Source organism: Ranitomeya imitator, chromosome 1 (genome assembly GCF_032444005.1).
Source record: "Ranitomeya imitator isolate aRanImi1 chromosome 1, aRanImi1.pri, whole genome shotgun sequence".
In the NCBI taxonomy this organism is placed as follows: domain Eukaryota; kingdom Metazoa; phylum Chordata; class Amphibia; order Anura; family Dendrobatidae; genus Ranitomeya; species Ranitomeya imitator.
Genome location: NC_091282.1, coordinates 970,374,447 through 970,399,037, shown reverse-complemented (window position 1 = coordinate 970,399,037; position 24,591 = coordinate 970,374,447). Strand labels below are relative to the sequence as shown.

General features: G+C 40.9%; 1 protein-coding gene across 5 annotated transcripts in view; it reads right to left on the bottom strand.

Moving 5' to 3' along the window:
• Positions 1–991: 991 nt before the first annotated feature.
• Positions 992–24,591, bottom strand: part of EGF (epidermal growth factor) — a 249,875-nt gene continuing 226,275 nt past the window's right edge. For 3 of the 5 annotated variants that reach the window (XM_069743849.1, XM_069743850.1, XM_069743853.1), the window contains 4 exons: positions 24,210–24,357; positions 23,349–23,510; positions 16,155–16,230; positions 994–2,316 (listed from right to left, as the gene is read on the bottom strand). In XM_069743849.1, coding sequence (XP_069599950.1) covers positions 16,176–16,230; positions 23,349–23,510; positions 24,210–24,357 — 365 coding nt within the window. In that variant the 3' untranslated portion in view covers positions 994–2,316; positions 16,155–16,175. Of the gene's footprint in view, positions 2,317–16,154; positions 16,231–23,348; positions 23,511–24,209; positions 24,358–24,591 lie in introns of all 5 variants that reach the window. The other 2 variants (XM_069743852.1, XM_069743851.1) reach the window with 2 other exon arrangements.

Below are 24,591 nucleotides of genomic sequence, written 5' to 3'. Positions count from 1 at the left end.
TGAACTTCATGTCTTAAAGTAATGATGGACTGTCATTTCTCTTTACTTAGCTGAGTGGTTCTTGCCACATTTTGGCTTAGAAGAGTTGTGGTATAGGGCTCAGCACTGTAATGAACTTTATACCTATACTGCCTCTGCAAAACACACCTGATGGTGAAAAATACTTTATGAAGGCCGGTGATTCCACAAATGGACTTTAGAAGATGAATGCCACTTCATTGGATGGAAATTCAGGTGACCAAATTATGAAGCTGCTTGACAGAATGTCAAAGGGTGTGTTCAACTGTCATCCAAATAAAAGGGGACACTTTATGTTGAAGAATCTGAGATTTAACAAATATTCTGAACTTTTTTTCACTTGCTTCTTTACTGCTTATTTTCATATGTACTCGTTCATGGTTTTGCTTCCTGCAGTCTGATTGCACAAAAAGCACATTATAGTAGTGACTCGGAAAACTACTGCATGAACAGGTGTATCCAAACTTTTAGCTAGGACTTGTACACGATAAACTGTAACCACTTAGTCACGCACATGTTCCATTGCACTACTTCATACAGCAAATAAAAGCTTTGATATACACTGGACAAATAGACACACTTTTGAACTCTGTTCTATTGTGTTGAGATTTTTCTCAGGTGGACAGTGCAATGGAATCCTCGGATGTATATGTTAAACTTCAGCCACCTAGTCATCTATACGCTTCCTTGTACTATTCCATACAGCAAAAAAAAACAAAAAACGCCAACCTAGATTTATACCTGATAGAGGCTACGTGGACACACTTTTGATGAATTAGGGCATGTGCTTTCTAGCAAACAAGTCAGTAAAATACAGTGTGAAAATTGCTTAAATCAATAACATCCATCAATAATTATTACATTTTTGGACAGTGCTTTGGTGCATTACTTTATGGTGTTTTGTATTGCTTTAATTTAGTATAGATTTGATTTAGTTTATGATATAAAAATGTCAAAAATTACGACTACAGGTGTAATTTGAAATATTTTTATTTAATAGGTAAATTTACTGAAGCATTTTCTCTCTAAATTAAAGGGGCAAGTAAATCCATAAACATACTGTACAATACAACAAAGTCTATTAGTTTCTGTTATCACTTACTTCAAGCCCAAAGAGGTTTATTTTGGTGTTATGCAATTGGATTAGTGCTAGAAAAAATGTCTATCCGCATGACCACTAGTAGATAATATGAATCCAGTTCTGAGCAGTTATTGGAACATTTACATTATATATTGTGAATTGAGAACAATATCATGATATTAGTAATTTAGGTTAATATCTTATGATCAATGTAATTTTATATCTATAATTGTAGACTGTATTAACAGAAGCTCTAGAGATAGTAGAGATGATTTATGGGATTCACCATGGACATGTATATTGCATTTGATGCTGTGTCTAGTTCAGCAGTAATAGACGATATGTACATTAATGAAAATATGAACATCTAGTTTCACTAGGACTGTGTCATACATAAGCCTTAGTCATGTTTCAGGGGACGTTATCTCTAAGGCCTCGTTCACATGTCCGAGTTAAACACATACAGTACGTGAAAAAAATTATACCGGTGTCATCTGTGTTTTGCATCAGTGTGTCATCTGTGTGTCTGTTTTTACCATCAGTGTGTGGTCCATGTGTCCATTTATAGTGTTTTTCATGGATGAATATAGAAATAAATAAATTACAACGCTTGTCCTATACTTTGCAATGTTAAACAGAGATGGCACATACAGTAGATGTCATCTGCGTGTTGTACGAGTTTTTAACGGACACATAGACTTGTATTGGTCCTTGTCATCCGAGATTCTGGAGAAAAAAAAATGGAGAGGTCTCTGTGTTTTGCATGGATACAGGGTCCATGAAAAAACACAGGCACGTGAAAATCACTATAGATTATAATGGGCACACGCTCTGTCTGTAAAATAACGATACAACACAGAGGTGTGAATGAGGCCTAAAACAAATTTTTTAAAACTTTTGCCATGTTTAGAATTTGCAGGGATAATACCATCACAATAATCCAGATGGAGATATTTTACAAACCAGCATTTTAAGCAATATACAGTCTTCATCCACACATCTCAAATATTCCAAGTTTGACTATCTATACATTATCTTCCAGTTCACAAAAGAATGAAGAGAGGATTTTTCCAGTCTGTATTGTGGAATTTCTATGCGATTTATTCACAATCAGATTTACAAAAAAATGGATTTTTGTCCAGATTCAGGATGAGTGCTTGGGCCATGCTCCATAGACCAATAACATCCATTCTCCAGTTTCTTATCCTCACTGGACCCTGCACAAAAGAAAGAATGCTGATAAGTCAACAGCACGTACAAAGAACATTCATAGAACTCAAGTTATGCAGAGGCATTTTTGCAGGCATTATTAGGGGGATGAAGTGAACATGACATGACACAATATAAGGACAAGTCACTCAGCTTTACTATTATGGAAAAATAATATATTTCATATTAGGAAAAACGTGTAATACATTCAGTAAAACTGGAATTGTTTACTATAATTGACTTAATTCCTTTGTTTTATATGGTGATAACATATTCTGTAGCACTGTACAGAGATTGCCCCTGATAACTTCAGTAGTGTCCCAAACGAGGCTCACAATCCACTTTTCCCTATTTTAAACACACGTTAGGGTCAATTTCATAGGAAAACAATTAATCTCTAAACAACAGGAAGGAAAAAATGGTGATCTGAAGGCGCTGTTTCCCCGGATATTGTATAAAATTCTGTTTTTAGTAATAAAACTAGGTGTTTCTAGAGCGGACCGCTCTCTTCATCAGGTAGAAATAAAGATAAAAACATACATACAGAGTGAATTGCATTCTTACATAGACCAGTTGTAGGTATTTAGATTCATTAATGATTTAAACCTTACCATGTAATCACATATCAATATAAACATATCCATCCCAGATACTAAAACGAGCGATTAGCAATAGCAAACAGATATTAATGTATCCCTCTTCAGCCTGTATGGTCTATACATTCATTCAGTCCTTCAAGAACTAATGTGGACAATTTAAAAATCAAGAAACTTTCAATATTCACCAATCTTTCATATCTATTAGTATGACTAGCCAGTATTTATTATTATTATTATTATTATTATTATTTATATAGCACCATTGATTCCATGGTGCTGTACATGAGAAGGGGTTACATACAAATTACAGATATCACTTACAGTCAGCAAACTAACAATGACAGACTGGTACAGAGGGGCGAGGACTCTGCCCTTGCGGGCTTACATTCTACAGGATTATGGGGAAGGAGACAATAGGTTGAGGGTTGCTGGAGCTGCGGTGTTGGTGAGGCGGTAGCTCCGGTAATAGTGGTGAGGAGGCAGCGAGGTCAGTGCAGGCTGTAAGCTATGCTGGAGATGTGGGTTTTCAGGTTCTGTCTGAAGGATTAAAAATGTGGTTAATAGTCGGACATGTTGGGGCAAAGAATTCCAGAGGATGGGGGATATTCCGGAGAAGTCTTGGAGGCGGTTGGGTGAGGAGCGAATAAGTGTGGAGGAGAGAAGGAGGTCTTGGGAGGACCGGAGATTACGTGAGGGAAGATATCGGGAGATTAGTTCAGAGATATATGGAGGATCCAGGTTATGGATGGCTTTGTAGGTCAGTATTAGTAATTTGAACTGGATATGCTGATCTGTTATAATAAGTTCTAGATTGGTGGGGGGTTTTCATGCGCGTGAAAAAAATGCCTTGACAAACTATGGTTCATAATTCCATTTTTTTATATTAGTCCTGTGTTTATTCATCCTAAGATGTATTGGCATGGTGGTCCATCCCACGTATTGCAATTTCCATTGACACTGCAATACATAAATGGCATACGAACTGTTACAATTTAAAAAACTTTTTACCAAAAAACTTTCCCATGTAGCAACTGACAAAAATTGCTATCAACCTGAATGTATTCATTTACAGCTCTTACATTTATGATTGCCACATTTGTAAGTTCCACTAGTTTCCAGAATAGTACCCTCGTGTTTTATGCATTGCAGTCTCAATGTAAATTGCAATACGTGGGACAGACCACTATGCCAATACATCTCAGGATCTTTCTTTGTACCTGATGAGGAGAGCGGTCCGCTGTAGAAACGCTTTGTTTTATAAATAAAAACAAAATTTTATACTATATCCTGAGAGACATTGCCTTCAGATCGTCATTCTTTCCTTCCTGATCTTTGGATTTTTTTTCCCTGCGGAGATTGAGGATCAGGGTTGCCATCTGCTTTTACCAGAATTGTGCCTCTGATTGTGCAACTCGTCTATGTGAGCCTGTCTATCATTTGGCTCCACTATGTCAGTCTAAGCGGGCTCAGACATAGGAGAGCCGCTGTTTCTTTTTTTGTAACAACAAAACAGTGGTATATTTTTTGAAGTGTGAGAGAAAACCAGAGTAGCCAGAAAAAATTATGCAAATGTTGTCAGATTCAAAATAGGATGCTACGGGACAAGAGCGGAAACCCCTTAACCACCCCGTGCTGCCTCGCATTGGTATGTTTTATCTCTATCATTTTTATATTGTCTTTTATAGCATACAGAAGTTGTGCTCAAAAGTTTACATACCCCAGCAGAATTTTTGCTTTCTTGGCCTTTTTTCAGAGAATATGAATGATAACACTAAAACTTTTCTCCACTCATTGTTAGTGGTTGGGTGAAGCCATTTATTGTCAAACTACTGTGTTTTCTCTTTTTAAATCATAATGACAACCAAAAATATCCAAATGACCCCGATCAAAAGGTCATATACCCTGTTATGAACAGGTAATTCAGAACCACAATGGACCTTGAAGTTCTGAGCACACAAAGTGACCTGACAATTACCAAAAACATAGGACGAGCTCTGAGACGTGGGAACTCTGCTGACCGCAATCCCTAATCCTATCCAACCACACTAAAGGTAGCTGTGGAGCGCTCCTGACCAGTCCTATGCGCCTCGAGCACAGCCTGAGAAACTAGCTAGCCCTAAGAAAGAAAAATAAGCCTACCTTGCCTCAGAGAAATACCCCAAAGGAAAAGGCAGCCCCCCACATATAATGACTGTGAGTTGAGATGAAAATACAAACGCAGAGATGAAATAGATATAGCAAAGTGAGGCCCAACTTACTGAACAGACCGAAGATAGGAAAGATTGCTTTGCGGTCAACACAAAACCCTACAAACAACCACGCAGAGGGGGCAAAAAGACCCTCCGCACCGACTAACGGTACGGAGGTGCTCCCTCTGCGTCCCAGAGCTTCCAGCAAGCAAGAAAAACCAATATAGCAAGCTGGACAGAAAAAATAGCAAACAAAAATGACACAAGCAAAACTTAGCTTATGCAGGATAGACAGGCCACAGGAACGATCCAGGAGGAAGCAAGACCAATACTAGAACATTGACTAGAGGCCAGGATCAAAGCACTAGGTGGAGTTAAATAGAGCAGCACCTAACGACTTAACCTCATCACCTGAGGAAGAAAACTCAGAAGCCGCAGTACCACTCTCATCCACCAAAGGAAGCTCATAGACAGAACCAGCCGAAGTACCACTCACGACCACAGGAGGGAGCCTGGCCACAGAATTCACAACAATACCCCATTTCTTAATATCGTGTATTGCCCCCTCTAACATCAATGACAGCTTGAAGTCTTTTGTAGTAGTTGTGGATGAGGTTCTTTATTTTCTCAGATCGTAAAGCTGCCCACTCATCCTGGCAAAAATTGGCTGAAAATTCCTGGGATGTCTAGCATGAGATCTCCCCAGAGTGGTTCAATGATATTGAGGTCAGGAGACTGAGATGACCACTCCAGAACCTTCACTTTGCTCTGCTGTTGCCAATGACAGGTCGACTTGGCCTTGTGTTTTGGATCGTTGTCATGTTGGAACGTCCAAGTACGTCCCATGCACAGCTTCCAGGCTGATGATTACAAATTTGCCTTCAGTATTTGCTGATAACATGCTGCATTCATTTTTCCTTCAACTTCGACCAAGTTTCCTGTGCCTTTGTAGCTCACACATCCCCAAAACATCAGCGATGCTTTACAGTAGGTATCACATTGCTTCCAATACTTTGCTGTTTAACCATAGTGCCATTTCTTTGACAGGTAATTGACACACACACGTACCAAGCCATCCACATGCCTGCAGATGAAACTCATAGGACTAGGACACCTTTTTCCACTGATCCATGGTCTTGTTTTCACTCTCACATAACCATTATAGGCACTTTCAGAACATAGTGCTATCCAACCCCCATGTGCGGCAACCAGTGCATCCACAGTATGTTCTGACTCATTTCTATCATAGTCAGCACTATTTGTGCCATACTAGATTTTTTTATGGGGTAGGACCAGACAGGTTAACTTTTATTCCCAGCGTTCATCAATGAGTCCTAGCCATACATGACAGTGTTACCGCTTCTCCTTCCATGGAACATTTTTAGTGGGAAATAACCACTATATATTGGTAATACCCCATAATCATCCTGTGTTGCAGATTATTTGGCTCTTGTCAAAGTTGCTCAGATTCAGAATATATCAACAACAAGAACTGACTGATCACTTGTTGCCTCAAATATCCCACTCCTTGACAGGTAACATTGCCACAAGAAAATCAATGTTTTTCACTTCACCTCTGGTGGTGGTGGTTTCAATGTTATGGCTCAGCTACTTATATATATTTTTTTATCTTTTTATGACTTTGTACCATTTTATACTGCCTCAATGTACAAGACGAAGTGAGCGAAATTCTCAGACTACAGAAAAAGAACGTAACACAGAAAACTTCAGCTGACACAGCTTACTAGCATGGCTTTAGAAGCAATAAGAAAACTGACGTGCTCTCACTCAGTAAATGTCACTATGATTCATATGCCTTTTGTGTACAATTTTTATTAATGGTAAGAAAACATACATGTGGCAGTAAATCCCCTGGAGGAAAATACAAAATATTGAGGTATGGTAAATAAACTTAATATGCCGACCTGTTTCCTGGAACAGATAGAAGTGGTCACGCAATGAATATACACTGGTCTACTGTGCTTTGGATCTAGGCCTTATTTTCACCTACTGACATTTATATTCCTGTAACCTATAGTTTATATACATAAATTATGCAGTGATACGTGTGTATATTGTGATGACTGTGTGACAGCACAATTATATGTAAGTTTGTGTTATTAATATATACATCAGGGAATAAATTATATAAGTACGGTAAATAGAATAATAACAACTTTTCTTCCTGTGGTATTGTGTCATGGATTTTATTAAAAGAAGAGAATATCCAGCTTCACCGAATCCGTAAAAGAGTTTTCTTTATTCACAAACTTTAAACATGGAGGATACAGACTTCAGCACGAACCATATGGGTAGGAATCTCAACGTGTTTCTGGAGACTAAGCTCCCTTAATCAAGACATGATGGATTTTATTAGCCCTGTGTTTGGGCTTAAAAAAGGCTGGAAAATCCATCACTTGTACAAAGATTCAAATCAAGCAACAGAGATGAAGAAATCAATTCACAGGACTCTGGTCCCCAGCTTTTCTATTGAGTAGCAGGCCTGGCCCGTCTGTTATGGCTGGCAATCAGGCAACACAGCGTGCAGTAATCAGCGCACATACAGAGATCTGGCAATAACCAAAAACAATAGGACGAGCTCTGAGACGTGGAATCTCTGTAGACTGCAGTACCTGATCTATCCTCACACAACTATAAGCAGCAGTGGATTGCGCCTATCACTACCTATGCAACTCGGCACTGCCTGAGGAGCTGACTAGCCTGAAGATAGAAATACAAGCCTGACTTACCTCAGAGAAATACCCCAAAGGAATAGGCAGCCCCCCACATATAATGACTGTTAGCAAGATGAAAAGACAAACGTAGGAATGAAATAGATTCAGCAAAGTGAGGCCCGATATTCTAGACAGAGCGAGGATAGCAAAGAGAACTATGCAGTCTTCAAAAAACCCTAAAACGAAAACCACGCAAAGGGGCAAAAAGACCCACCGTGCCGAACTAACAGCACGGCGGTGCACCCCTTTGCTTCTCAGAGCTTCCAGCAAAAGTTAATAGCAAGCTGGACAGAAAAAACAGAAAACAAACTAGAAGCACTTATCTAGCAGAGCAGCAGGCCCAAGGAAAGATGCAGTAGCTCAGATCCAACACTGGAACATTGACAAGGAGCAAGGAAGACAGACTCAGGTGGAGCTAAATAGCAAGGCAGCCAACGAGCTCACCAAAACACCTGAGGGAGGAAGCCCAGAGACTGCAATACCACTTGTGACCACAGAAGTGAATTCAGCCACAGAATTCACAACAGTACCCCCCCCTTGAGGAGGGGTCACCGAACCCTCACCAGAACCCCCAGGCCGACCAGGATGAGCCACATGAAAGGCACGAACAAGATCTGGGGCATGGACATCAGAGGCAAAAACCCAGGAATTATCTTCCTGAGCATAACCCTTCCATTTGACCAGATACTGGAGTTTCCGTCTAGAGACACGAGAATCCAAAATCTTCTCCACAATATACTCCAATTCCCCCTCCACCAAAACAGGGGCAGGAGGCTCCACAGATGGAACCATAGGTGCCACGTATCTCCTCAACAACGACCTATGGAATACATTATGTATGGAAAAGGAGTCTGGGAGGGTCAGACGAAAAGACACCGGATTGAGAATCTCAGAAATCCTATACGGACCAATAAAACGAGGTTTAAATTTAGGAGAGGAAACCTTCATAGGAATATGACGAGAAGATAACCAAACCAGATCCCCAACACGAAGTCGGGGTCCCACACGGCGTCTGCGATTAGCGAAAAGCTGAGCCTTCTCCTGGGACAAGGTCAAATTGTCCACTACCTGAGTCCAGATCTGCTGCAACCTGTCCACCACAGAATCCACACCAGGACAGTCCGAAGACTCAACCTGTCCTGAAGAGAAACGAGGATGGAACCCAGAATTGCAGAAAAATGGAGAGACCAAGGTAGCCGAGCTGGCCCGATTATTAAGGGCGAACTCAGCCAACGGCAAAAATGACACCCAATCATCCTGGTCAGCGGAAACAAAACATCTCAGATACGTTTCCAAGGTCTGATTGGTTCGTTCGGTCTGGCCATTAGTCTGAGGATGGAAGGCCGAGGAGAAAGATAGGTCAATGCCCATCCTACCACAAAAGGCTCGCCAGAACCTCGAGACAAACTGGGAACCTCTGTCAGAAACAATATTCTCAGGAATGCCATGTAAACGAACCACATGCTGGAAGAACAAAGGCACCAAATCAGAGGAGGAAGGCAATTTAACCAAGGGCACCAGATGGACCATTTTAGAAAAGCGATCACAGACCACCCAAATGACCGACATTTTTTGAGAAACGGGAAGGTCAGAAATGAAATCCATCGAAATGTGTCCAAGGCCTCTTTGGGACCGGCAAGGGCAAAAGCAACCCACTGGCACGTGAACAGCAGGGCTTAGCCCTAGCACAAATTCCACAGGACTGCACAAAAGCACGCACATCCCGTGACAGAGATGGCCACCAGAAGGATCTAGCAACCAACTCCCTGGTACCAAAGATTCCTGGATGACCGGCCAGCACCGAACAATGAAGTTCAGAGATAACTTTACTAGTCCACCTATCAGGGACGAACAGTTTCTCGGCCGGACAACGATCAGGTTTATTAGCCTGAAATTTCTGCAACACTCTCCGCAAATCAGGGGAGATGGCAGACACAATGACTCCTTCCTTGAGGATACTCGCCGGCTCAGATAACCCCGGAGAGTCGGGCACAAAACTCCTAGACAGAGCATCCGCCTTCACATTTTTAGAGCCCGGAAGGTATGAAATCACAAAATCAAAACGAGCAAAAAATAACGACCAACGGGCCTGTCTAGGATTCAAGCGCTTGGCAGACTCAAGATAAGTAAGGTTCTTATGATCAGTCAATACCACCACGCGATGCTTAGCACCCTCAAGCCAATGACGCCACTCCTCGAATGCCCACTTCATGGCCAGCAACTCTCGGTTGCCCACATCATAATTACGCTCAGCAGCAGAAAATTTCCTGGAAAAGAAAGCACATGGTTTGAACACTGAGCAACCAGAACCTCTCTGTGACAAAACCGCCCCTGCACCAATCTCAGAAGCATCAACCTCGACCTGGAACGGAAGAGAAACATCAGGTTGACACAACACAGGGGCACAGCAAAAACGACGCTTCAACTCCTGAAAAGCTTCCACGGCAGCAGAAGACCAATTAACCAAATCAGCACCCTTCTTGGTCAAATCGGTCAATGGTCTGGCAATGCTAGAAAAATTACAGATGAAGCGACGATAAAAATTAGCAAAGCCCAGGAATTTCTGCAGACTTTTTAGAGATGTCGGCTGAGTCCAATCCTGGATGGCCTGAACCTTAACCGGATCCATCTCGATAGTAGAAGGGGAAAAGATGAACCCCAAAAATGAAACTTTCTGCACACCGAAGAGACACTTTGATCCCTTCACGAACAAGGAATTAGCACGCAGTACCTGGAAAACCATTCTGACTTGCTTCACATGAGACTCCCAATCATCTGAGAAGATCAAAATGTCATCCAAGTAAACAATCAAGAATTTATCCAGATACTCACGGAAAATGTCATGCATAAAAGACTGAAAAACAGATGGAGCATTGGCAAGTCCGAACGGCATCACCAGATACTCAAAATGACCCTCGGGCGTATTAAATGCCGTTTTCCATTCATCTCCCTGCCTGATTCTCACCAGATTATACGCACCACGAAGATCAATCTTAGTAAACCAACTAGCCCCCTTAATCCGAGCAAACAAGTCAGAAATCAATGGCAAGGGATACTGAAACTTAACAGTGATCTTATTAAGAAGGCGGTAATCAATACACGGTCTTAGCGAACCATCCTTCTTGGCTACAAAAAAGAACCCTGCTCCCAATGGTGACGACGATGGGCGAATATGTCCCTTCTCCAGGGACTCCTTCACATAACTGCGCATAGCGGTGTGTTCAGGTACGGACAAATTAAATAAACGACCCTTAGGGAATTTACTACCAGGAATCAAATCGATAGCACAATCACAATTCCTATGCGGAGGTAGGGCATCAGGCTTGGACTCTTCAAATACATCCTGAAAGTCCGACAAGAACTCTGGGATGTCAGAAGGAATGGATGACGAAATAGACAAAAATGGAACATCACCATGTACTCCCTGACAACCCCAGCTGGTTACCGACATAGAGTTCCAATCCAATACTGGATTATGGGTTTGTAGCCATGGCAACCCCAACACGACCACATCATGCAAATTATGCAGTACCAGAAAGCGAATAACTTCCTGATGTGCAGGAGCCATGCACATGGTCAGCTGGGCCCAGTACTGAGGCTTATTCTTGGCCAAAGGTGTAGCATCAATTCCTCTCAACGGAATAGGACACCGCAAAGGCTCCAAGAAAAATCCACAACGTTTAGCATAATCCAAATCCATCAGATTCAGGGCAGCGCCTGAATCCACAAACGCCATGACAGAATACGATGACAAAGAGCACATTAAGGTAATGGACAAAAGGAATTTGGACTGTACAGTACCAATAACGGCAGAGCTATCGAACCGCCTAGTGCGTTTAGGACAATTAGAAATAGCATGAGTAGAATCACCACAATAGAAACACAGTCTGTTCAGACGTCTGTGTTCTTGCCGTTCTACTTTAGTCATAGTCCTGTCGCACTGCATAGGCTCAGGTTTACTCTCAGACAATACCGCCAGATGGTGCACAGATTTACGCTCGCGCAAGCGACGACCGATCTGAATGGCCAAGGACATAGACTCATTCAAACCAGCAGGCATAGGAAATCCCACCATTACATCCTTAAGAGCTTCAGAGAGACCCTTTCTGAACAAAGCCGCTAGTGCAGATTCATTCCACAGAGTGAGTACTGACCACTTCCTAAATTTCTGACAATATACTTCTACATCATCCTGACCCTGGCATAAAGCCAGCAGATTTTTCTCAGCCTGATCCACTGAATTAGGCTCATCGTAAAGCAATCCCAGCGCCTGGAAAAATGCATCAACATTACTCAATGCAGAATCTCCTGGTGCAAGAGAAAACGCCCAGTCCTGTGGGTCGCCGCGCAAAAAAGAAATAATAATCAAAACCTGTTGAATAGGATTACCAGAAGAATGAGGTTTCAAGGCCAAAAATAGCTTACAATTATTTCTGAAGCTCAGGAACTTAGTTCTGTCACCAAAAAACAAATCAGGAATCGGAATTCTTGGTTCTAGCATCGATTTCTGATCAATAGTATCTTGAATCTTTTGTACATTTACAACGAGATTATCCATTGAGGAGCACAGAGCCTGAATATCCATGTCCACAGCTGTGTCCTGAAGCACTCTAATGTCTAGGGGAAAAAAAAGACTGAAGACAGAGCTAAGAAAAAAAAATGATGTCAGGATTTCTTTTTTCCCTCTATTGGGAATCATTGGTGTGGCTCCTTGTACTGTTATGGCTGGCAATCAGGCAACACAGCGTGCAGTAATCAGCGCACATACAGAGATCTGGCAATAACCAAAAACAATAGGACGAGCTCTGAGACGTGGAATCTCTGTAGACTGCAGTACCTGATCTATCCTCACACAACTATAAGCAGCAGTGGATTGCGCCTATCACTACCTATGCAACTCGGCACTGCCTGAGGAGCTGACTAGCCTGAAGATAGAAATACAAGCCTGACTTACCTCAGAGAAATACCCCAAAGGAATAGGCAGCCCCCCACATATAATGACTGTTAGCAAGATGAAAAGACAAACGTAGGAATGAAATAGATTCAGCAAAGTGAGGCCCGATATTCTAGACAGAGCGAGGATAGCAAAGAGAACTATGCAGTCTACAAAAAACCCTAAAACGAAAACCACGCAAAGGGGCAAAAAGACCCACCGTGCCGAACTAACAGCACGGCGGTGCACACCTTTGCTTCTCAGAGCTTCCAGCAAAAGTTAATAGCAAGCTGGACAGAAAAAACAGAAAACAAACTAGAAGCACTTATCTAGCAGAGCAGCAGGCCCAAGGAAAGATGCAGTAGCTCAGATCCAACACTGGAACATTGACAAGGAGCAAGGAAGACAGACTCAGGTGGAGCTAAATAGCAAGGCAGCCAACGAGCTCACCAAAACACCTGAGGGAGGAAGCCCAGAGACTGCAATACCACTTGTGACCACAGAAGTGAATTCAGCCACAGAATTCACAACACCCGTCACCATGGTTGTGACCTGACCTGCTACTGATCCCCCACATTTATAAATGGGGTCTGCTGCATCTGCTTGTGCATTTGTGATCTGACTTGGTGTTGCAAGGCTTTTGTTTTCTGGTTTGTTCTTTCTGATGCATGACAATGCTAGGCCTCAAGTGGCTGAAGTGTTCAGCAGTTCCTGCATGATGAAAGCATTGATGCTATGGATGGGCCTGCCTGTTCCCTAAGTCTGAATCCAATCAAGCACATCTGGGACATCATGTCTCGTTCCATCCACCAACGCCACGTTGCACCCCAGACTGTCCAGGAGTTGACTGATGCTTTAATCTCTCAGGAGAACATCCACCGCCTCATCAGGAGCATGCCCAGATATTGTAGGGAGGTCATACAGGCACATGGAGGCCACACACACTACTAAGCATCATTTCCTCATCTTGAGGCATTGCCACTGAAGTTGGATCAGCCTGTAATTTGATTTTCCACTTTCATTTTGAGTACCATTCCAAATCTAGACCTCCATGAGATATTGATTTTTATTTACATTCATCATTTTTATGTTTTATTGTTCTCAACGCATTCCACTATGTAAAGATTTGCAAATCATAAAATATAGTGAAATATATTAATCAGTATATGTGATTACCAATATTTTTTTGTATTGGAATATTAAAGTACTAGTGATTTTATATACCTGTGTAGTGCCTTACATAATTATAAGATGTAAAGATAAGTAACACATTTGTCTGATTACCGTATATATGTTTCAGACTATTCTACTCTTTCTATGAGAGATGGAGGGATAACATTTATTAACTATTTCTGGACTACACGTAGACTTTCAACATCCAGGGGTCTAGCACATTTCTCTGCACTGAAGTTCTAAACCGTCAGTGCAGCTTGCATGAGATTGTGCAGCTGTAGTGGCAGGGAGCTAGTTGTTAGGCAAAGCCAGATTCCCCATAAAGAAGGTGGAGATAATTTATCATCATCATCATCGAGGATGCACATTCAGTTACTGACCCCTGGTCGGACCCCTCTTCTTACCGGGCCCCATATTCCAGTAAGACTGTAGTCACACTATTAGTATTTGGTCAGTATTTTACATCAGTATTTGAAAGCCAAAACCAGGTGAGGAACAATCAGAGGAAAAGTATCATAGAAACACGTCACCACTTCTGGATTTATCACCCACTACTGGTTTTGGCTTACAAATATTGATGAGAAATACTGACCAAATACTGCTAGTGTGACTGCAACCTTAGATCAGTAATGCCATGATGGTGGCTCTTCCTGTATACACAGCACTTGTGGAGAAAATAACAAGCACTTAAAGCTCTAGCTCCTCCTTTGGAGACCCCCAGTAAACATGTGATCACTGGGTGTAGAAAGAGAGCAAGAGCTGCTGGGTCTTAGGAGGCTAACTAAGCCCTGTTATGCAGGCAAGAGGCTAAATTCTCCCTTTAACTGTGACATACACCAGCCCCAGTTATAATGGAAATCAGCAATAAAAATAATATATTAATGGGCTTAAATGTGCCCCCCTTCTCTACACCCATAGGTCTTCAAAAACCTAATGGGGGGCACTGTGTGTGAAATAAAGGGAAAAAAAAGAATAAATAAAATTAAATAAAAAAGCAAGAACAAAAGAAGACTAAACTAACAAAAAAGAGACCTCACCAGCCTCAATGTTCTAGACTCTCATTGAAAAAAAAATATGTCCAATATAAAAACAAAATTTAAATGGAAAGAAAAACGCAATTTAATTTTTTCCCCTTTGTAGTCATTTAAAAGAAAAAAAAAGGAAAAATATACAAATATTTTGTATTTTTCCCTCAAATTCTGCAAAAAAAAAATATAAAATTGACATAAAAATTAAGCCCCATGTGTTACGAAAACAGAGGCAAAAACTATATGAATGAGAATTTTTTTTACAGCAGTTTATTATTAACAGAGGAATAGAACACTTCAGAGATATGAGTAAACATCTCCAGAATTGTGTCTGCATGGAGAATTCAAGTATTTACTAAAACCAAAAGATATATTAGGAGATCGGATAGGTTCTCTTTAAAGAAGTAGCTCCAATTCCTTTTTTATGATGTGCCAATTGATGAAGCTATCAAATGTATATCAGATCACTAAAATTAGGAGATTTATTAGAAGCCTTATTGGATAACTCCTATTTATATTAACCAATGGCACATGTTTCCGTATCATTATTGATGGTCACCAACACCAAACAATTTTATTAATTTTATCAACATGACATAATCTGTAGATTACTGAGTGTCAACTGAACTTTTTAATGCGCTCTCATTTGTAAACAATTCTAATCCAAAAATATAGATAATATATTATCTTCCCAAACATATTCCAAACATGGCAAATTAGATCAAGTACACTTAGGAATTTCTCATTTCCTGTTGCATCTCAGATTCAACTTAAATCGGCAGTCTATGTCTGTCTGTCTATCTACTAGCTAGCCTTCCATCCAGGTGTGCACTGGACCAAGAGCTGAAGGCTCCTAAAGCACAAAGGTTGCCTCAAATTTGCTGGTGGCTCTAATAGATACGCCATGTCATCACTTTGTCATTTCCTTAATTTAGATTCTTCTCTCCAACTGTTCTGTGCCCCGGCTAACAATAACACTGGCTCATAGCTCCAGTATATCCAGGCAGCTGGGAACTTTGAGGGATAACAATGAAGTAAGATGAACTGAGGTTCAGGGCAAAGCACTAGATGAATCTGGCAGCTACTTAATGTATAGAAGATGTGAATTATTTCATGGATAATCTCAAGTGGATCCCATCTGCCCTTTGATCCTTCCCTGTGACTTATTATTAATAAAGAGTTACAGTACCGTAGGCTGCTTTACTCGCTGCTAATGCTGCTCGACGTGGTGCCTGCCAGGGTTTCTGCTTTGCTTGAGCTGATGCCTTGTAATAAAAACAAAAATAGATGGATGGCCAAATCAGACTAGGCATGAAAGCTTTGGAAAAGTTCATTGCTAATAATGCTGTACTGTATGGACTTCATTATGAAGTCTTACACTTATCCAATCACTTAAAAAACATGGTAGGTAACAACAATATGACCGCTATAGCCTTCAGTATATGGAAAATAAGCTGCAGGCTGACCTTTGAAACCTCTTTTTGGAATACAAAGAATGGATTAAAGTAGCTAATGTCGAATTCTTTTAGTCATGATGATACAAATAAGACAGTGTTCACACCTCGCTAAGAGTCTTCTGCTGTAGGATCACCCAATATATTACTCCAATACAATACTGCAATATATCCCAGTATATAGCCATAAATTAGTGGAAAGTAGGAGCCCATTGTAAAATTTAAAAAAAAGTATTTTCTTACTGTAACCCTTTGTTTGGGATAATGTGGACGACTCCACTATTTCATCAATGCATACTGGCTTAATTTTGCAAAATGGACACTTTTTGGGCATATAAAAGAATAATCCACGCCCATGGAGTCTTCCTGGTACATGCATCAAAATGAGACGTGAGATGGGTTCATAGAGAGCATAGGATCAAAACGAGATGAGTAAAGAGCCCCTTATTATAGGTAATAGACTGCTGGAGATGGGTAATTGATCAGAGATTTACTATCAACTAACTTCTACATTATGGGGGTTGTTAAAGAAAAAGCAATGGAGATCATCAGTGTGGGTCAGAGAAAGATTCCAAAAGGTAAATATTGTGCAAAGTTGATATATATTATATATTCTTCTATTATCCCCCCTCTTTTTAATATGTTTTAACTTTAAGTCATTCAGTTCCTCTACATTGAACCTGATTTCATAAACTGTTGGGGAAGGATCCCCATTAAAGATACAGTAAAGAGCAGATAGGAAGAATATGTCTTGCTCTAGAAGAGCATGGCAGTGCATTGTAAGAGAAACCAATGGATTTCATTGAATACCGACTGTGTAATGCTTTACTTTCGTTGAAGGGGCGCTGCGGGACAGCTGAATTCTTTCAGGCTCCGCCCTATGGACTATTCTTAGGAATTCGTTTAAGAACATGGCTTGTTCAAAGTCTTCTATGAGCCCTGACCTAAATCCTATTGAGCATCTTTGGAAAGAGCTGAAACATGCCGTCTGTAAAAGGCAACCTTCAAACACGAGACAACAGGAGCAGTTTGCTCTTGAGGAGTGGGCCAAAATACCTGTCGAGAGGTGCAGAAGTCTCATTGACAGTTACAGGAATCATTTGATTGCCTCAAAAGGTTGTGCAACAAAATATTAAGTTAAGGGTACCATCATTTCTGTCCAGGCCAATTTCATGAGTTTTATTTTATTTTAAATTCTGTGGAAGCATGGTTGAAAAGCAACGTCTGACTTTCATTTGTTCATTTTCATTTTTTTTAATTTATTACTGTTGTCAGATTCAAGTTATTTCTGTGACCATTGTGGGTTTTTCGGTCATTAAAGAGTGGTACCAACAATTTTGACCATGTGAGTATGTATGAACTTTCTCTTAATAAATGTGGAATGATGTCATACAGAAAACTGGTCTGTGACCTCATTCCCTCTGTCGACGGCATTCATCTGTGACACAAGGCCATTCCCTGTACACCGGTCCCTATAGTTGCCATGAGAAAGGCTTCATTCAGATGTCCATTTTTCATCTAGAGTACATGCTCTGTCTGTATTTTTCATGGATTGATCACGAATCCAGTAAGGTCTATGGTACTGTTCACATTACCATGTTTTTTTGTGGACTGTGTGTGTGTTAAACCATAATGGAGATATATATGCTTTTGATCCAAGTAATGGATCAATAACACTCATATCAGTCTATGAACAGTTTTATATCCACTATACAAGAGATATAATCAATATCATTGATGGCAAAAAGAACAAACAAATACATTTTGGGAAAAATCAAGCCAGACATGTCACTCGAAGCAACGATCACCAAGCTACGACTTTTCTACTTTGGACACATCAGACGAAGAAAGCAATCACTGTAGAAGGAAACTGTGGTCGGAAGAAGAGAAGGAAGAAGGTGAAGAAGAAGACCAGCACTTCGATGGCTTGATAAAATCAAGATAATGGCGGAGAAGATCCTAGTGGACCTAACCAGGCTTGCACTAGATCGATCTTCCTACAGATCGTTGATCCGTCAAGTCATCATGGCTCTAGATCGAGTCAAAGGTTGCTAAAATAAATAAATAAATAAAAAAATTCTGAGTTTATAGACAGCAGTCTCCCATTTAAGACCCTAATCTATTAACCAAAGTGCTACAATAGGTACTTCTTTCTTTAAAGGACCTGACATGACAATAAATTATATACTGAGCTGAATGTTCCTGTGTATGGGGAATTGGGAGAGACACTGAAGGTGTATGTGGAATGATAAGCCCAAACATATTATGTCTGACAGCTATCTATCTAACAGCTATCCATTAGATTCTGCACAGATTATGACTGATTACTGGGAATCCATGTGAGAATTATTACTGAGGCTCCCTTTTGGAACAGTGATTGTCTGAAGTAGGCAACCCATTTATTTAACAAATTGTACTAATGTCAGAATACAATCAAATAATCACTTTTAATATATATATTGTGATGCTAGTCACTTCTCACGGCCAAGCCGTGAGTCAGGATAGTCAAGGAGTCCAAGGTCAGAAATCAGGAGAGTACGTCATAAACAGAAGGAAGAGACAAAAGCGCAGTCAGGTAACATTCCAAGGTCAGAATACCAGGAGGGTAGCGGACCAGAGCAGAATGGGTAAAACAGACAGATGTAAGAACGAGGTCCAAGGTCAGGCAACGAAAGATGAACATACAGATTGCAAGGCACAGAGAGAACAAACCACACTTAGCTGAATGTATGTCCGGGAGAAGCAGCTCAGTTAAGAAGCCTGGCAATCACCTGGGATAATGAACAGTTGGAGACATCCAGCGCCTTCCAGTCTCAGATTGGATAGTTGAGCTGTCAATCAACTCACTGACAGCTCAGCATACCCCTGTACCAGATTGGGTGGCTGAGCTGTCAATAGCGGTGTCCAAGATATATATATATATATATATATATATATATATATATATATATATATATATACATTTAAATCTTGGCCTGTAGTTTGAACACGCTTAACTGTGAAGTCTACAAAAATGAGTAGCCGGAATTGAAAGCAAATGGATACAGATTCCTACAGAGAACTGGCATGTTTTGATTGAATTTCAGCAATATAACATCTTAATAATCCCTCACTTCCTCCATCTGTTCCTGATTTGGCCATCACGTCAGAGTTATCTTAACTATCTTGAGTTGGATGACTGTATTTTCTGCTAAGCGTTTTTACGGAAAACATTACATCTCCATCAGCTGTGCAGACATGTTGTATATAGACCTCTGCGTCCTCACTCATTTCAGTATCAGAAGACCTACCCTAGCTGACACGTAGGTTAATTCGATGACATAACAAATGAAACAATGTAGGAAACCATGTGTGGTGCCGAGAGAAAGAGACTTTGTTATATCTGTGCTACTGATCTTCTAGGTTCTTTGTAGCAGAAAGCTGCTTGAGCGACGTGTGCGATGATCATGCTTCTCTATGGCACTTTTGCTTGGGTATTAAAAGCTGTAATGATACATGTAGAACTGAAGAAATGATGATTGGTTGATACAAATGCCCAATTGCCCAAAGTGATAGAGGAGCGCTTTCATTTATCATTAATGCATTGCTTCTCTTTTTGTATGCTCTTCATATGATCTTATTCATTTTTATACACATTATATATTTACTTATAGTTTGCAAATAGGCCAATTTTTTTAAGCTGAATATTTGGCCTGCTTGCAAGAGTTTTCTGCTTTGAACAATTTTGGACACCTGTGTATGTATACAGTATCATTTTTGGGCGTAGCAAAGAGATAAGATACAAAAACTTAATGTGAACCTGTCACCAAGTTTGGCTGAGACAAGTTACTGCCACCACCTTTCAGGGCTGATATACAGAATTCTGTACATAAGTCCCCAATCCGATCTGCAAGAGAAGAAAAATAACTTCTATTATACTCACCTGGGGGTGGTCCTGTCTGATGGGTGTCGCAGGTCCTGGTCTGGTGCCTCCTATCTTCTTGCGATGCCGCCCTCCTGCTTGCTTCATGGGGAAACCCGCTCTTGAACCATCCTGCACAAACAACTACAAACCAGTCTCCAATCTCCCCTTCATCTCTAAACTCTTGGAGCTCCTAGTCTACTCCCGCCTTACCCGTTACCTATCCACTTACTCCTTCCTAGACCCTTCACAGTCCGGCTTCCGCCCCCTACATTCAACTGAAACTGCACTCATCAAAGTTACCAATGATCTTCTGACAGCAAAATGTAACGGTGAACAATCTCTTCTCGACCTTTCTGCAGCTTTCGACACTGTTGACCACCGTCTCCTACTCTCTAGGCTCAAGTCACTATTCATTAAGGACACTGCTCTCTCCTGGTTCTCTTCCTATCTTTCTGACCACTCTTTCAGTGTTTTGTTCACTTGCTCCACCTCATCTCCTCTTCCTCTCACTGTTGGGGTACCTCAGGGCTCAGTCCTTTGCCCCTTCTCTTCTCTCGCTACATAGCCCCAATTGGACAGACCATCAGCAGATTTGGCTTTCGGTTCTATCTTTATGCTGATGACACACAACTATACGCATCGTCCCCTGACCTTACCCCCACTGTACCACGGAACGCCAGTGACTGTCTGTCCGCAGTCTCCAACATCATGTCAGTCCTCTATCTGAAACTCAACCTCTCCAAAACTGAACTTCTTCTGCTCACACCATCTACTAACCTCCCTAAATCTGACATTTCCCTCTCCGTGGGTGGCACCATAACACCCCGGCAGCAGGCGTGCTGTCTGGGTGTTATGTTTGACACCAATCTCTCTTTCACATCCCTTATACAATCTCTTGCCCGCTCTTGCTGCCTACATCTAAAGGACATCTCTAGAATCAGCTCTTTTCTCATCATGGAAACAACAAAAACCCTCACTGTCACCCTGATCCACTCCTGTCTGTACTACTGTAATGATCTATTAATTGGCCTCCCTCTTACTTGAGTTTCCCCTCTCCAGTCTATCCTTAATGCAGCAGCCAGGGTCATCCATCTGGCTAATCGGTACTCAGACACGTCTGCTCTTCGCCAATCGTTACATTGGCTGCCTATTTACTGTAGGATCCAATTCAAAGTACTTGTTCTCACCCACAAAGCTCTCCACAGTGCGGCACCCCCGTACATCTCCTCCCTCATTTCTGTCTATCAGCCTAATCGACCGCTGCGATCTGCTAACGACTTTCGACTAACCTCTGCACTAGTCCGTACCTTCCACTCCCAACTTCAAGACTTCTCCTGCGTTGCGCCAATCCTCTGGAATGCTCACCCCAAAAAATTAGGACTATCCACAATTTGCATAGTTTTAGGCGCTCCCTCAAAACACATTTGTTCAGAGCGGCCTATCATGTTCACTAATCAAAGTGATCATTTTATGTGGAAGTGTGCATGTGTAGCCCATTCACTATCCACATCTATCCCTCACTCCCTCAAGATGGCTGGACCATCATTGTAAATACATAATTGCAAATACACACCTGTACCTTGTATCTCCACCACCCCATTGTAGCTTGTAAGCTCTCACGAGCAGGGTTGTCTAATTTTGCTTTAATTATTGTATTGTTAACGTTGTTACTTATGACTTGTGTTTTGAAACGGTTAAACTATAAAGCGCTGCGGAATATGTTGGCGCTATACAAATAAAGATTATTATTATTATCTCGGCATCGCGCTCCTGCGCAGGTGTACTTATGTGCTGTGTTGAGGGCAGAGCAAAATATTGCAGTGTGCAGGCGCCGGGAAAGGTCAGAGAGGCCCAGCGCCTGCGCACTACAGTACTATGCTCTGCCCTCAACAGGGCAGAGTACGCCGGAGCAGGAACGCAATGCCAGGGAGCCATGAAGCAAGCAGGAGGGTGGCAATCATAAGAAGATGGGACCAGGACCTGCGACACCCATCGGACCAGACTGCCCTGCAGGTGAGTATAATAAAACTTATTTTTCTTCTCTTGCAGGTTGGATCGGGGGCTTATCTACAGCGTTATAGAATGCTGTATATAAGCCCTGAAAGGTGGTGGCCGTAACACGTACTGGCCAAACCTAATGACAGGTTCCCTTTAAGCACCTTATTGTTTTATATTAGCATCTTACTACTGATTGGTTAATAATTCAATCCACTATGTACCATAGTTGAATATTCATTTCTAGCTAACTAGGCTACATTTCAAGCTTGTAAATAACATAGTGTGGGCATACAGCCATGGGGGGCGTCTCAAACCTTGTCTATGTGAGCTGAATATTACATTCTTTCTAAAAGGAAAGGTTCAAGGCCACAAATAAAAATTTGCATAATGTTCCGGCAAAGATATTCTGAAGGACACAGAAATGTATCTTTTTAGAAATACAACATAGAATCATAGAATGTTAGAGTTGGAAGGGCCCGCCAGGGTCATCGTGTCCATCCCTCTGCTCAATGCAGAGTACCCTAAACCATCTCAGACAGATGTCTGTCCAGCCTCTGTATGAAGACTTCCATTGAAGGAGAACTCACTACCTCGCGTGGCAGCCTGTTCCACTCATATAGAACTATTGGGTGTCCAGAACACCACACAGAAAAGGGATGCTGGTGCCATTATTCTAAAATGGATGCCACCGTTACACCTTATATGTCTACAATGGATTTACATACTATTCAGCTAAGCAGACGCTAAAATCACACTAGTGTTATAATATTACTAGGAATTTTAATGCTGGCCAATGGTACAACCGATGCACAATATTTCAATGGATTTAACAGAGGGTTCACAGAGGGCAGGCATTCCATTCCGACATATAGAACATGGCATTTGGCACTTCGAATGGACTTCATGGGCTAATTTAGCTTAGACGGCAGCTTACAGGGGTCTGTTCTGGTGACAGGTTTCCTGTAGAATAAGAGTCTTATAAAACATGTAATGTCATACAGCTAGAAGGAATATAAAGTGTAGTCACCTGTAATAGTATACCGCAACAGAAACAAGTCCCAGAACAAGGAGGAGAACAACCAATGAAACACTAATGGTGACATTGCGGATCTTGGACTGCGTGGTCTGTCTCTCCCACCACTTCTGGTCATCAGTCTGACATCGTTCTCCAAAATATCCCGCAATACAGCTGAAAGATAGGGTACAAATAATTATATATACATACAAATACCTGTCTGGTATGTCTGTCTGCAGGAAGATATATGTGTTTTTTTGCATCTGTCAAACTACAATTGTGTAATATTCATTTTTGTTTCAGTTTAGTGTATTGATTTTAGAATAATGACAATAGATCATCAACAAAGTAATAACATATTTTTTTTTATATGGGATCTATGGGAAATAATTCCTTGCGAAAAAGAACTAATTTAAATACCATATCCAAATCACTAGACTAGCAGTCTCATCAAGCCTGGAGTATTTTGCTAAGTAAGCCAACAGTGCCACCTACTGGTCATACTGAGCATTCATAACAATGATTAAAAAAAAAAAAGTCCACAAAGTAAAATTTTTACAAAATTAAGTGTTAAATATACAAAAAAAATTCTAAATAGCTGTAGTGACATAAATGGTTACGCTAAATATATATATATAGGCATGCAACAATAAAAAAGAACAGACGGTAACACTGCAAATCGAGGCAGATTTGTCATTCAGGAATCTAATTGGGAGGCACATTGGACTCATGAATAAAGGATTTACTGATGTCTTGTATTCAATTTTTTTTATTTAAAAAAAAAATTTCAGTTCAGCAATATTTTATTTAATTTGAGGACAAATCATCATCCCCATCAAATATAACCATATACTAGCAATTTGCGTAACTTACACACAGCCATAGTCATCCAGATCTGGGAAGTATCTACACGTGCCTTGGAAACAGAAGTGATCATGGGAAGCAGGACATTCCTGTGTGTGACTCTTTCCAGATGTGTCATTTACAGTAATATTAACAGTACTGGTAGTTGCAAATGAATCTGCAAAAATATCCATATACATGTGGGGTTATACAACACAATAAAACAATGTTTTTCTGCGCATCGTACAATACTGCTTACTACTTAGCTACATGAAGTCATAACATAGTGATGGGTAAAACTTGCCATTTTTGTTATTGTTTGTGCATCATCATAGCTTGCAGTACTGCTAAGTACTGGGTTGACATTACACTGTTGCATCACATATTTGGTACCTTTTAAAATAAGTTTCTT